The sequence below is a fragment of the Equus quagga genome, chromosome 12, assembly GCF_021613505.1.
Source record: "Equus quagga isolate Etosha38 chromosome 12, UCLA_HA_Equagga_1.0, whole genome shotgun sequence".
In the NCBI taxonomy this organism is placed as follows: domain Eukaryota; kingdom Metazoa; phylum Chordata; class Mammalia; order Perissodactyla; family Equidae; genus Equus; species Equus quagga.
Genome location: NC_060278.1, coordinates 40,062,788 through 40,077,450, shown reverse-complemented (window position 1 = coordinate 40,077,450; position 14,663 = coordinate 40,062,788). Strand labels below are relative to the sequence as shown.

General features: G+C 41.2%; 1 protein-coding gene across 1 annotated transcript; it reads left to right on the top strand.

Annotated features, from left to right (window-relative positions):
• Positions 1-1,181: 1,181 nt before the first annotated feature.
• Positions 1,182-11,155, top strand: SRP9 (signal recognition particle 9). Its single transcript, XM_046679933.1, has 3 exons — positions 1,182-1,374; positions 5,990-6,058; positions 9,950-11,155. The coding sequence occupies exons 1-3, from the start codon at positions 1,303-1,305 to the stop codon at positions 10,067-10,069; spliced, it is 261 nt and encodes an 86-aa protein (XP_046535889.1). The 5' UTR covers positions 1,182-1,302; the 3' UTR covers positions 10,070-11,155.
• Positions 11,156-14,663: the final 3,508 nt, after the last annotated feature.

Sequence of the window (14,663 nt, the reverse complement as noted above, 5' to 3'; positions counted from 1 at the left end):
TCCACTGGTCTGGGAGAAATTCTACTCTTTCCTCTCCTCCATACCCCACATCACTCACCAAGTAAATCTCCATCTGGATCCCCTCTCCATTCCTAAGCCAGTGCCTTAATTCAGATCCACGGCTCTTATTCCTCTATTATTGCACAGCGTCTTAAGAGGTCTCCCTGCCCCCAGGCTTGCACCACTTCATTCAGTCTTGGTGCACAGCTAGAGCCCGAAAAAGTGCAAATCTGCTTAAAGGCCTTCAATGGACAGGAAAAACTCATCTATAGCAGCAGAAAGCAGGTCAGTGATTGAGGGCAGGGTTGGGGTGGGGGAACTGAATATAAAAAAGCATGAGAGAACTTTCTGGAGATTAAGAAATGTTCTATATCTTGATTGTGGCATAGTGGGTATACCCTAAGGGTATATATACACTTATACATTTGTCAAAATGCATCCACCTGTACATTTAAAGCTGGTGTGTTTCATTGTACATAAAATACACCTCAATAAGCTTAATTAAAGAAAGATACCCTTCTATGTCACCTCATTGCCTGGAGAACAAAGTTCAAATTTCTTATCCCGGCATCAGGGATGCTATGACTTATTCTCTTGCTGCTTCTCTTCCCCTACTCCCCAGACACCCGCCACATTAAATACACCACAGATCAAAAATGGCCTAGATGTCCTGCCCTCCTTGCCCACCTGTTGAACATCCATCATGTTTCTCGAGCTTCCGCTTGTGCCATCACTATTAGCATCCCCCCGACCCACAAGTGTCCGTTCTTCCTTCGTGTTCCACTGACCCGACATAAATGTCTATGATATGTTTTCGGTTGCAGTCTTGAATGTATGTCTCCCTTCTCTTTCACTAGGTTGTGTGACTAAGCCCTGTTGTCTCCGTTCTTATATCTCCAGCACTTACCACTGAGCTGCTTCATCTTTATTGAAGGGACTGGGCTTTACCCTTGCAGTCCAGGCCGAAGGACAGCGGGACACAACGCCCCCCTGCTCCTCCAGTCCTAGAGGTGGCGCTGTGGCAACCTCCATCTATCTTCCTGCTCTCGACTGCTCTGGGCCCGCTCCCAGAGCCCCACGCTCGGGGCTCCGCCCCCTCCTGGCAACATCCCTCCTTCCCATTGGGCGAAGGCGTTCCGGGCTGTCCAATGGGACGAGGCGTTGGTGCGAGGAGGCGCCACCATCTTTGGGCGGCTGGGGCTCTGTATCGGTTGGTGGCGGTGGGAGGTAGTTAGAGTGGTGCAGGGTCGTGACGCCTGCGGTTCCTGGCCGTGCCTCCCACTCCGTCCCGCCCGGTCCACCATGCCGCAGTACCAGACCTGGGAGGAGTTCAGTCGCGCGGCCGAGAAGCTCTACCTCGCCGACCCCATGAAGGTAAATCGCCGGCGAGGCCGCTGCCTCTGGCCCCAGCTCCGGTTCAGGATGTCTACCCTTCCGTCCGCTCGGCCTCCGGAGCTTCTGCAGCACCCTGGCGGGGGCGGGGCAGCGGTGCTGGGAGTGAGCAGAGACGGACCCTGCCGAGTTTGATTGTTTCTACTGTCTCCTCCCTGATTAACGGCCCGGGGAGGCTGTGAAATGGGCCAAATCAGGTTCATTTCTGCGTGCTAAGCAGCTCAGCAGTCTGCCGCCCCCCGCCCCCAATCCCTGAACTCCCCTAGCAGTTTTGGTTGGTTTACGTGTCTCTAAGGGCAGGGCTCCTCCCCCTGCAGCTTTGGCCTCCCGTCCCTTAGTCGTCTTGGTGCCCTTTACCCGTACTACCGGGGTAAAGGTATCTTAAAGTGTAAAATAAAACGGTGGTGGTTTTTTACCACCGTCGAGACGTTCTTGTAGGACCCCAATGTGGAGGCATCTGCACCACTTAGCATAGTGGTTCTTAATCTTTTGGAGGTCAGAACCCTTTTGAGAATAAGAGAATGCTTGCACCCTTTTCTCAGAAAAATGCAATTAGATGTAAATGTTTGCAAGCAATTTTAGGGGGCCCGTGGATCCCTGGGATTCATTCATGGCCTCCACGAAAATTATCAGTGGATGCCAGAGGCTAGCTCATTATTAAAAAGCAAAGAAGTCCAAGTGATGGGAATTTAGCATTCAGGTCTTGATTTTTCTTCCTCTGGAATTTTTGCTTATTGTCATGTGTAAAAATTGTTTGCAGCAGCTCCTTGGTAATTAAACATGCTGCTAGCTTTTTAGATCTAGATAAGCCACAAGAAGCTGTAAAACATTCTTAGTTCCATTCTTTACAGTAAAATTTACATAATAATAAATGAGGTGAGTTAGATGTTTTTGAGATTGAGTACTTTGTTGATGACATGATGTCTGGCTTCTCCATTTAGTTGACTTCCCTTGTTCATAGGACCATTTGTTTCTTCCTTCAAGCAATGTACCAGGAGAACAATACAGGATTTTTGTCCAGAAGTACCCACAGTGTAAACTACAAATATTTGAAAATGTCGTAAAGAATATATACATTCACTTCAAGAGTAATCATATTTTAAGAGCGTGGTGGTAGTGGTAGGGAAAAGGAAAATCAAATGGTAATTACAGAGCATTGCTATGAATAAAAGCATGTCTAGAACAGGCAGGAGAGGGAGAACCTTTCAGCTCTTTACCCAATTAGAAAATTCCAGTGGCCTAAAAACTTCTGCTTCCTCACGATAGTCTTCTGCTGGTTTTGGACTCTGATTTTTTGATAGGGAGGTGAGGGGATGAGTGAGGAAAGGAAGCTTTCCTAACAGTTTTATTGAGTGCCTTCTGTATGACAGACATTTTATGTATATTTACTTTTATAACTTATGCGAACAATTAAGACAACCCCTTAAGGTAGATGAATAAACAGTCTTAGGTACGTTAAATGATTGCCTGGTATCTAAGACATTAAGCTAAAATTTGAACCCAGGTCTCTAAAACCCAAGCCTGTGCTGTTCCTACCAGTCCATACTGCCTGCACTGAAAAAGAAGAGAAATTTTGTCAGAAGTCTTTGGAATCTGTTTCACAGAATTCTCCGTTTTCTCTCCCCTGTCCATTGACCCGTTGATTGTGCCCATCCCCTGTCTGCGTTTGCTGTAATTGAAGGTGATTTTACTGTTGAACCGTCTATTAACCTCTTAGTTGGTCTGTCTGCCTTTTTAATCCTTCCGTTACGTTACTTCCCCCACTGTACTCTAAAACACAAGAATTGACTTCTCTCAGTTTTCTGGTTCTTCAGTGGTTGCTGGCTGAAGTCCAGGCTCCTGGTCCGCAGTCTGAGCCTCTCCAGTCTTTCTGGCCGTGTCTCCCACCATTTCCAATGTTCTCAGCTCTAGTCTCACAAAGCTACGGAATTCACCATCTCTTCCTTCAGACTGCTTCTTCAGCCTTTCTCCTACCTTCTTCCTTCACAGAAAAAAATGTGTTTCCAGGGGCCGGCCCGGTGGCGCAGCGGTTAAGTTCGCACGTTCCGCTTCTCGGCGGCCCGGGGTTCGCTGGTTCGGATCCCGGGTGCGGACATGGCACTGCTTGGCAGCCATGCTGTGGTAGGCGTCCCACGTATAAACTAGAGGAAGATGGGCACGGATGTTAGCTCAGAGCCAGGCTTCCTCAGCAAAAAGAGGAGGACTGGCAGTAGTTAGCTGAGGGCTAATCTTCCTCCAAAAAAAAAAAAAAAATGTGTTTCCAATGCCACCTCCTTGAAGCCTTTTTACACTTCCCTTTCCCCCAGTGTAAATTACTCGTTTTCTCTTTTAGTATTTTACCTGTATATACCCTTATAGGACTTAATTCATGCTGTCTTGTATTTTGGTTATTTTGGTTTGTGGAATTCAAAGTTCCTAAGAGAGCAGGAGCCTTGATTTCTTTTTCTCTCTTTGTGGCATCTGACATGGTGACTTAGGTGCCCCCTGAGTTACAAAATGGACCCTCTTATGGTACCATAGACTCTTTAACCCTCGTTTCTCCTAATGAAGCCAGTCAGTATTCTTTTAACTGAGAGCTAAAACTTTGCATAGTTGTCGTACTTAGTACATTTTAAAGTTTCGGTTTCTTTTTGTTTCTGGAGAACTGAATTTTTTTAACTATGTACAACTGAATTTAATAGCTTAATAACAGAGTTAGGTACCCTCAAGATAATTAACCTAGTTGTTATTATTTCTGTCTACTTAAGTGCTTGCTGAGTTCCCTTTCCTTCCTCACCAACACAGATCTCATAGGTTAGTGTGACTTTTTTTGCAATCCCAGGAGAGCAGAGAGCATAGTGGGAAAAGCTGGCAGTTACAGCTCTGATAGCCCTTTGTATTTAGTTTTCAGAATTGTCTTGAGGCTTCTGGTGCTACATTGTGACCATTTTAAAATTATGTTCCTGTTTCTTCTGATGCTACATTGTAACCATTTTAAAATTATGTTCCTGTTTTGGCTTATAGATACTTAGAATTTTTTATAACAGCTAGCTCAACAAGATTTGTTTATATTAGTTAGCAAAAAGCTGACTCTGCTTCAATGTGCTATTTTCCTCTTCTTCTTCTTCTTCTTCTTCTTTTTTTTGCTGAGGAAGACTCACCCTGAGCTAACATTTGTGCCAGTCTTCCTCTATTTTGTATGTGGGTTCCCACCACAGCATGGCTGATGAGTGGTGTAGGTCCAGGCACGGGATGTGAACCCATGAACCTGGGCCGCTGAAGTGAAGCATGCTGAACCCAACCACTATGCCACTGGGCCAGCCCCTGCGATACACTGTTTTGAATCCATCATTTGAGGAAATAAAAATAATGTTCCTGAAAGTTGTATACTCTATTGGGAGATGTCTTCTTTTACTGGAATATGCTAATATCTAAATCATTTTCTTGGCTACCTAACTCTAGAATACTGAACGACAATAAGTATTGTGTGGCATGGCAGTCAGTATAGGAGTTATTCTAGATTTGGAAAAGTTGGTGATGGAGACTTCTTTTCAAGACAGAATTCTGCTTTTATGTAATAATGCATCATGTTGTGCCATCATGATAAAGACGTGGTTTTGCTTCATAGTCTGAACTCACCTCCTGAGAGCCATGGAGAGTGGAGAGCCTGAACCGCGACTGCAGCACTGTTTCCTGAGGAATGGATTTGGACTTAACTAGCCATTTAGGCTATTTCCCCCCTTCTTTTCCTATCATTGCTCTGTGGCTAGGAGTGTAGGTACTGTGGGGGAGGAAAAACTTTCTCCTGTACCCTCTTAGGTTTAATGGCTGGGGCCCTGCAAATTAAACTGACAAAAGACAGATTAACAAGAGGGGAAAAAAGCCATTATGCACATATGATTGCGAATTCATAAAGAAATGTGACTTGAGGAGGCTGTTAGAAGTTGGAGTCTATATACCATCTTAACAAAGGGTGATAAAGTGTGGAAAAGAGGCTGGACAAAGGAAAGGGGGTTTTGGGCTTCTGGGATTGGGTAAGTTGTCGGAAGGTGACTAGGAAATGTGCTATAAATGAGAGTTGTTTATTAAGATTTGTTACACAGATAAGAGCACTTCTCTTACCTCTTGCCAGTGAGGGAGAGGGGAACACCTTTGTAATTGGGAATTTTATACCACCTTTAGAAAGGTTAATTTGTGTCCTACTTTTAGCCAGAAAAGGCAGAGAGCTAATTGCCTTCAGCTCAAACCCGTCCTTTTGCCAAAATGGCATGTTTTGAGGTGGGATGCTCTGATCCTCTTTCGTGTATATTCTTAATGTCGAGAAACACCAAACCACTTAAAATTAAGTTTGGGGAATTTTCATTATATCTCTTCAGACTGGCTACAAGTGAAATAGCCAACTTTTTCAAAAGTCTTTAAAAAAATAAATTGTAGCAATAGGAATGAACAAAAATGCTGGTTTCTGCCTCATTTAAATAATGATAAGTTTATAGTAAAGGTGCCTTTAGATGTTTTGGCTGTTAATTCTGAAAGAATCCTTTTTGGCCCACCTGGACTAAATTATTTATGAGAAATGTCTCCTGACTTCACTGTTTCTAAATATGTATTTTTATTTCAGGCACGTGTGGTTCTCAAATATAGGCATTCTGATGGGAGTTTGTGTATTAAAGTAACAGATGATTTAGTTGTAAGTATACACTTTCATTTGTTGCATACTTTCAAATTTGTTTGAGTTAATCACTTGTTTGATTTGTTATTTACATAGAATTTATGCAGATCACCCATTAGGATGCTTATTTTGCATTTCATTCCAAAGTCAGGAACCTCATTCTAGAAGCTACTTTTATAGGCCCTTGGGGAAATAATTTAAGTTGCTTCTTTTACGCAGTATGTCACGTGTGGTTTAAAAATTGCTGTATTCAGACCTTAAGCAAGAGGAATGTAGAGACTACTGGATGTAAGGGGTAATGGTTTCTTTACAGGCGTGTAAAAAGTGGATGATGGTGTTTGAACACAGCTTGTAGGCTTTCTAGTTATGTCTCCCTCCCCGTCTGTTCACTCTTGTTGCTTCCTCACATCCCAGTCACTTCTTCACCTTCTGTCATCTGGGTTCTACATGCAGTATTTCACTGAAACTGCTCTTTGTGAGAGCTCATCCACAGCCCCTTCATTTTGAACCAACAGTCTCATCAGTTCGTATCTTACTTCACCTCCATGCTGTTATTTTTGTTTGTTTATTTGTTTTGCTTGAGGAAGATTGTTGCTGAGCTAACATCTGTGCTGGTCTTCTTCTATTTTGTGTGTGGGACACTGCCACAGCGTGGCTTGATGAGCCGTGTGTAGGTCCACACTTGGGATCCAAACCTGCAAACCCTGGACCTTCAAAGTGGAGTGTGTGTGTGAACTTAACCACTATGCCGCCAGGGCTGTTTTTGATACAGGAAACCACTCTTGTGGGAATTATTGCTTTGGCATCTGTGGCTCCATTTTATCTTGCTTTTCTTTTTCTGTGTTTCTGTTTCATTCTTCTTTGCTTATTATTTCATTGATGTGCCCCTACAAATGTTGGTTTCTCCAGGATTCTCTCCTCGGTCGCCTTTTCACACCACTTCTTCTAGAGCAATCCATTCACTCATTAAGTCCAGTACTGCCCGTATCTATGTCTATTTCCAAATTTGTACATTGGGCTCATATTTTCTTCTTACTTCCTGACCATCTCTAAGTTGAGCATCTTTACCTCACTACTCAAAATTAGCCTGTCTAGAATGGAACTCATTCTCTCTTCTCAAACCGGCTCCTCCTGTTTCCCAGCTGCCATTGTACTGTCGTCTACCCGTGGATTGTGTTTGGCCCCATCCTTTCCTCTCTCTCGTGTCCACTGTACCTTTGTTTGAAAACCTTGGCTTTTGATTCTCTGATACGTTCCATGCACTTTCCCCATCGTTTGGGGGTTTTTGAGTGAAGCTCCCTCGTCTCATTTCCTGTCGTGAACTCTCTGTCTTCACTGTTACTCTCTTAGATTTAGGATCTCGTTATCACTTGCCTGGACTATTGGAATAGCCCCCCAACTGTGTCCCTGCTTCCAGTTCACCCTTCAGTCGTCCTGTTCTGCTGCTGGACTGATTTCTAGAAAGGCAAATTTGATTGTTACCATCCTGCTTCCAAACCCCTAGGGGCTCCTCGTCATAATGTGAGCTGCACGCTCACGTGCCCTCTGATCTCAGTCTCTTCTGCATTGCTGAAGAGCGCTTTTGATCCGCCGTGCTGCCTGAGGCCTCCGCCTCGGTATGTTCTGTTCCCATCTCCGCAGTAGTGAACCCCGCCCCGCCCCCGCGTGGCGTGACTGCTGCTTATCTTTCAACACGTGGCTCACGGGCACCACTGCGGCTCTTGCTTTTCTTTTTGGCTCTTTTTGTGCTGTATCACATTAGTCTTCTTTATAGATTGTGAGCTTCAAGACGATAGAGTAGGTCAGTGATACTCTTACCTGTATTTCCAGGACTAACGTGGTGTCTTACCCAGCAGGTACTTAGTAAACATTTTTTAATAGGTTAATTCTTTTAAAAGTTTCATAGTTCAAAAATCACTTTTTGTCTTTGGTCATGTATTATATTTGTGTTCAAGGATTCATCGTGTGGTTGCATGAAGTTAGATTTCATGCAAAGATTACTGTGTCCTCCAAGAACCGATGAATTTGGTGAAGTAACTGAAAATGTGAAAAAGGAAGACTAAATTGAGCTGTGGTATGCTAGTCCTAGAGTCAAGAGAGTTGAGTCCTAGCTTAGCCTTTTACTAGCGCTTGGCCTTGGAAAAGTCCAGGCTAAAAGTGTGGACTTCTGGGCCTCACTCTCCTCATCCGTGAAGTGCCATACTGACAGCGTGCTTCCTTAGTTGGGTTGTGTTGTAAGCGAAACACGAGGGTGAAAGTATTAGAGCTCGCCGCTTAGTAGATCCAGTGAACGTATACTTGAATCTTGAGCATTCACACTGAGAAAAATTGTAATCGTGATCATCACGGAATGGATGAGTGTATTTGCTGAAGAAAATCTGGTATGTCCTGTTTTAAAAGTAGGAAAAAATGGAGAATTGATTTTAATACAAAAGGCTTTCTCTCCAAATGATGACTTTTTGCCCCTGGAATTGATTAAGCATGGTTAAGGATCCATGATAGACAGTATTGGAAAGGACTTCATTTACCATTGATGATTCCTATGAGGGGGTCTAAATATGAAAAGTACTTTTTGTTCTCTTTCTTAAGATTGCTGAGAGTTAGTTCATATCTAAAAGGGACCGAAGATGCAATCAAACCCATCCTCCTAAATAGTAGATGAACAAATCAACTCCAACAGTAAAAATCTCTTTTCTGATGACTTGTTTAAAGAAGAGTTTGTATTCTTCCCTCACTGATTCATTTTAATAGCTAATAATTCCTTCAGCAAACTCAGTCTTAGACTTCATTTATTATTATGATCATATGGCTTTGACTTTTTTATAATCCCACCTATGCATCGTTTTTTCTAATGCTGTGACTGATTTGTAATATTGTCTTCTATGGACCTAAAATCTTTTTCTGTCATACTGTAGTGAGAAGGTATGTACCTTCTCCCACAGCACATATACTAAAATTGAAACGATGGAGATTATTGTGGCCTCTTTACAAGATTGTTACACAAATGTGTACAATGTGTGGATAAAAAATTTCTATAAGAGGTGATTTAAAGGCTGAATGAATTCAGATCAGTTGGGCATGATAAGGTCAAACTCCAAATTACTTAAGCTGGTGAATATTATTCATGATCATTAGTTCCTGTTGTTTAAAACTCATATGAACCTTTAAGATGGGTTAAAGAAAAATGGACTTATATTACAAAATGAGGAAAAAAGCTGCCAGCTTAAATTTGATATTTTTGAAGAATCTGGAACAAATGGTTTTATGACCAACCATAGGCAGATCTTAAGGTTCTATCTAATGAAGAATTTAACTTGTAGTAGGGAAGAATTTGGTTTGGTAAAAATTATAAATAACCTTCAGAAAATCAAAGTTGGACAGATTTATCTGGTTTAATTTGGATGGTGAGCAGAATTAAATCCCTTGTAAGCAAGGGATTCTAGATTTTCTTTTTAAATTATCCTCCACCCCCCACCCCCACCCCCAACGTCGACACAGAGTTTCACAAATAGAGAAAGGGATCCTAAGATTTCCATGTTTTTCCCAGTATAACTCAATTAATTATGACCAGATCCCAGACAGAAATTACCTAATTCCAGGCCTTGAGTTCTTCTCATTAGGTCACAGCAGGATTTAACATGTTGCTTAACTGGTCGTTTTTGAGAAACTTATGATGGAGTTCATTGAGTTTTTGTCCACAGCAGGGGCATTTAAAATACTGTGAAATACCATACATAAGGAATGTAGTTGCTGGGGACTTAGAAACTTGAGTGTAGTTTTCTCAGTATGACCTCCAGAGAGAATAGAGCAGAACGATGGTAGCAGAGATCAAATTTTTACTGATCATACATTTGCTGCATTGTCAACAATCTTTACATAGTTAATGTGTACTTTTAAAATTTCTGACAGTGTTTGGTGTATAGAACAGACCAAGCTCAAGATGTAAAGAAGATTGAGAAATTCCACAGTCAACTGATGCGACTTATGGTAGCCAAGGAATCCCGCAGTGTTGCCATGGAAACGGACTGAATGGTTTGAAATGAAGATTGTCATGTTCTTAGGAAGTAAATATCTTTTGAATTTGAAAAAGTGTTGGGACAGAAAATACTTATGCAACAAAGTAGGCTATTCAGAAGCCAAGAGATCCTTTTTTGTACCTTGTTTTTGAATGTTTAGAGAGCTAGGAATGTAAATGCTTTCCATTAGAAAGCCTTTATTTATTTTTGGAAATTGATCAAGAATTGCATCTATCTTGGAAACTTTTTGCAGATATTTGATGTTGGGCAAAATATATAATTATTTCTCTGGTAAATTTGTATCAGTACTTTGAAAATGAGATGTCAAGAAAAGCCTGTTTTTCCCTAAATTTAATCTGTCTTTAAAGGAACATTAAATGGAACCATTTTGCTGGATTGATATGTTTCTTTTGGAGCATAAAATTTGTGCTCTTGATGACCAACAAATTTGAAATGTGGTACCTGGCATGAACTGCACAGCAGTGTATCTGACTGGATGGTGGCATAGTCTCAGTTGTATCTAAAAGTAATAATGAAAATAGGGATGCTTTACCTTAAACTTTGCAAATCTAAACTATATTTTTGAATATAAGTGATTCATAGCATCATTAGGTTGTTGAACAAAGACTTACTTTGAATCTAGTTTTCAGTGCTCAAAACCAACTGCAGTTACTTTAAATGCATGAACAGAATGATCACTGATGGACCGAAACCACCATATTACAGAAATATTTGCCACATAGTTCCCATCTCTAGTTTCTCGGAAGGGCTAAGGATTATTTGAGCTGTTAAATCTGCATACCTCTATGACACACCTGCTCATTCCTCTCTTTACTTAACCAAGGTGTTAAGCATGACTGGCCGTCACAGCTTTTATGTTTTCCATTAAACCAGAAGTATGATGTTATTTGATATTTATCTTATATTCATAACCTGATTTTACCACCTAAATGTAATGTTCACATGTTGATTCCTACATTAAAGTGTTTTTTGTTAGGAATTTGTTGGGTTGCACAATGGTTTGCCATGGAAGGTTCCACTAGCCATATGAATTGCGGCATGTTTCAGAGAGGTCAGTAAATAAAATATTACATGTGTATATATTGTTTGTCTTGAATTTTTTAACTTCTCAAGAATTATTGATATAATTCTTCTTGAATTATACATTATATCTTGACTGGGATATACTGTAATCGTTTAGTCCAAAATGAGCGTAATGATACTGTAAGTAAATTTTGTTTTTCGTTTCTTGGTACTTTTTATTTCATGCCTTTCTCTGAGCTGTGCCTTGATGGCAAGGTTGTTTTCTTGATTAAGGAAAGAAACATCAAATAGTGTAGGGCTTTTTGGGTTTGAGTTTTTTCCCACAGAATTAGTGGGATCACTGGGAGGTTTTTTGGCCTTATCCTTTCTCATTTACACTTTTAACACTACTATATAAAGAAAACTAGGAAGGGAGAGACTGGTATTTGGGTTCTTTGAGTCCTTGTAGCCTATAGCAGAGCGGTTAGGAGCACAGGTTCCAAAGCACACTGCCTGGCTTGCCATCTTGGCTCCACTGCTTCCTGACTCACTGGTTCTCAGACAAGACGCTTCTCAGAGCCTCCTTTGTCTTCTCTGGAAATTGGGCGAACAGAAGTACTTGTAGGACTTTATGAGGACTAAATGGCGTAATCCATTTTAAGCCCTTAGCATGGTGCCTGTAACGTAGTGAAGCTCCATAAATCGTAGCAATTATTGCTATTATTGTTATGATTATTATTTTTCAGGGGAAAAGGTTTAAGTAGCCAGCTGTTAAGTTTTCTCATAATTTTAATTGAATGATTATTTACAGGTAATGTGTGCCTTTTCTCCTGAGCTGTGTCTTTTATTAAATGCCATTTTTGTCACTTGGGAAATAAAATAAGATTGCCAGCATGGAGGGTGTTCTTATGTGAGGGGAAACTGAAATCCTCAAATCTAACACTTGCGTTTATTTGTGTCTGCACAAAATAAAATTGAGAGAACCAGTTGTAGTAAAAGTATTGGCTCTCTTAAAGACCATATAAGTAATAAAACACCAAATCATAGTATATTCTGGAAATTTCAGTGCTGTATACTCTGATTTGTTCTTTAACCTGGAAGTATTTCTGGACCCTGTAGTCACACTTTCACGGATTACTTTTTAGCGAATGGTTTTGTGATGTATTTGCTGCTGCCTCGAGGGCGATCCACATGGAGTCACTGCAGTAACTGGGATTCCAGGGACGGTTACAGGCGCACGTCGTTTCACTTTGCTCTTCTCTTGTACAGGCCCGCACTCTGGAGCACAGATCCAGTAAATGCTGCTGTTAGCACACGTGCTCTCTGCTGGGAAGGGTGGGCTTCTCCCTTTCGGGGTTCCTCGCCTGCCAACTTTGTCTTAAAAATGTGGAATCCCTTAGTCACAGCTTTGTCATTGATTAGAGGCGGTGTTGGCAGCATTTGATAGTTGGTATCTTTTATTACCCTTAGAAAAATGTAACATTAACAGCAATATGATGGCAATAGTCTTGAAAGTATTCTACAGCTAATTCAGAATGAGTGAAATGTGAAATTAATTGCCCAAGAACAGTAAGCGATCCTATCCTTTCTGCCTGCTAAAAATGGAACAGAAACCCAAATCCCTTGTCATAGTTATTGCACTCCTCTTGTTCCTCTTTTAGTAAATGATGCCTTATTGCAGTAATGGCAGTATCATACTATTTAGTGTTTCTCTTAAAAAACAGGAAAAATGTTCTAGTTTGACAGTTAAAATTTGTGATAATGTGAGGAGAAAGTCAAAATATTTCATTCCTCTCTCTTACATTAGAAGTGCTAATTGGGCTGGTTCCAGATAAGGAGGAGTAAGCACGCTGCACCGTGGCTCTCCCACCGTGGCTCTCCCACCGGGCACAGTAGTGAAAAGAAGATGGCACGGGGGTGGGGAAGAAGACTAGAATTTGAAGTCCCACTGAAGCTGTGATGAGTGTGTCTTTTCCCCTCTGGTATCCCTCAGCCTGAACTCAACACATTGGAAACCTGGAAGTGAATACTGGGTGCAGACAGACAGTGCCAGAAGCCCTCTAGTTCTGGCCTAGGGAGTAGAAGGGTAACTTACAATACTCAGAATGTGGAAATCCTTTTGGTTTTTCTTTTCTGTGTTCTCTTACACGTCATCCTCCAAGCAACCCGTGGTGGTGACAGCATCAGCTGCTGGTGGTAGGAACCTGTAGGAGCCAAAACTCAGGGAGATGACCCTTCCTCTCCAGTACAATTGTGTTTCCAAAAGAGTAGAACCAACCCCTGTTTTTTTTTCTCTTTCTTCTACACTGCTTGGCCCTGGATGCAGACACAGTGGCAAAAGTACACAGGGTAACCAAAGCTTCAGCTTCTGGCCAGAGACCCAGTACAAGGAACCAGAAAGTACCAGGAGGTCATGGAGAGGAAGGACCTCAGAAAAGTGACCCCATAAAGTTTATGAACTCCTGGATCTACCCCCAGGCTGTACCTGTGTATGGATCTGATCCTTTTCATTATACCAAAACATAGAGCAACACCCAAATCCAAGACTGACAGCTGGGAGGCATTCACATGGATTAAGTGCAAAAAGCACTGCAAAAATTTTGAAAGCTGAACTGACATTCTAGCCTTCCTTCTGCAGGCTATGATTCCAGTGTCAGTTCAGTTTTCAAAACCTTTGCCTGATGCTGTACACCTGATATTAAAATAATGTTATATGTTAATTCAACCGCAGTTAAATGAAAAACCAACATTGCCTGCAACCTAACCAGATTGATTGCCTGCTGAAACAAACAAAAAAACCCCTCAATATTTCCCGTAGATTTAAACAAGACCCAGAGTTAAATAACAATATTCAGCATGTCAAGTATACAATCCAAAATTACCTGGCATACCACGAAGTCGGAAAAATCTCAGCTCTTAGGGAAGAAGACAGCAGATCCCAGCACTGAGACATCACAGATGTTGAAATATCTGACAAAGACATTAAAGCAGCTATTATAAAAATGCTCCAGCAAGTAATCATGAGCACTTAAAACCAATGGAAAAAACAAATCTTAGCAAAGAAATAGAAGATTAAAAAAAGAACAAAATGGAAATTTCAGAAGAGAAAAAAACAGTAACCAAAATTTAAAATTCACTGACTAGTCTTTAACAGAGGAGTTAGTGAACTTGAAGATAAACCAAGAGAATTTATCTAATTTGAAGAACAGAGGAAAAAACTGGGAAAATAAAAGCTAAACGATGAGCAGAACTTCAGAGACCTACAAAACAATAATAAAAGGTCTAACGTTTGTGCCATCAAAATCCCAGAAGGAGAAGAGCAAGTGTGGTGCTGAAAGAAATATTAGAAGAAATATTGGCTAGAAACTTAACCAAATTTGATGAAAAACTTTACAGGTTCAAGAAGCTCAAAAAAATCCACACAATCATAATGAAACTGGACAGTGATACTGAAAGCAACCAGTGAAAGACAACATGTTACATATAGGGAAACGATTTGAATGAATGGATTTCTCATCAGAAATGATGGAGGCCAGAAGGTAGTGGCACAACATTTCTAAAATGCTAAAAGGAAAGGACTGTCA

Coding starts and splice junctions, on each gene's coding strand:
- SRP9 (XM_046679933.1), top strand. CDS start 1,303: ATGCCGCAGTACCAGACCTGGGAGGAGTTCAGTCGCGCGGCCGAGAAG. Junction 1,375..5,989: donor ACCTCGCCGACCCCATGAAG/GTAAATCGCCGG, acceptor TTTTTATTTCAG/GCACGTGTGGTTCTCAAATA. Junction 6,059..9,949: donor AAGTAACAGATGATTTAGTT/GTAAGTATACAC, acceptor AATTTCTGACAG/TGTTTGGTGTATAGAACAGA.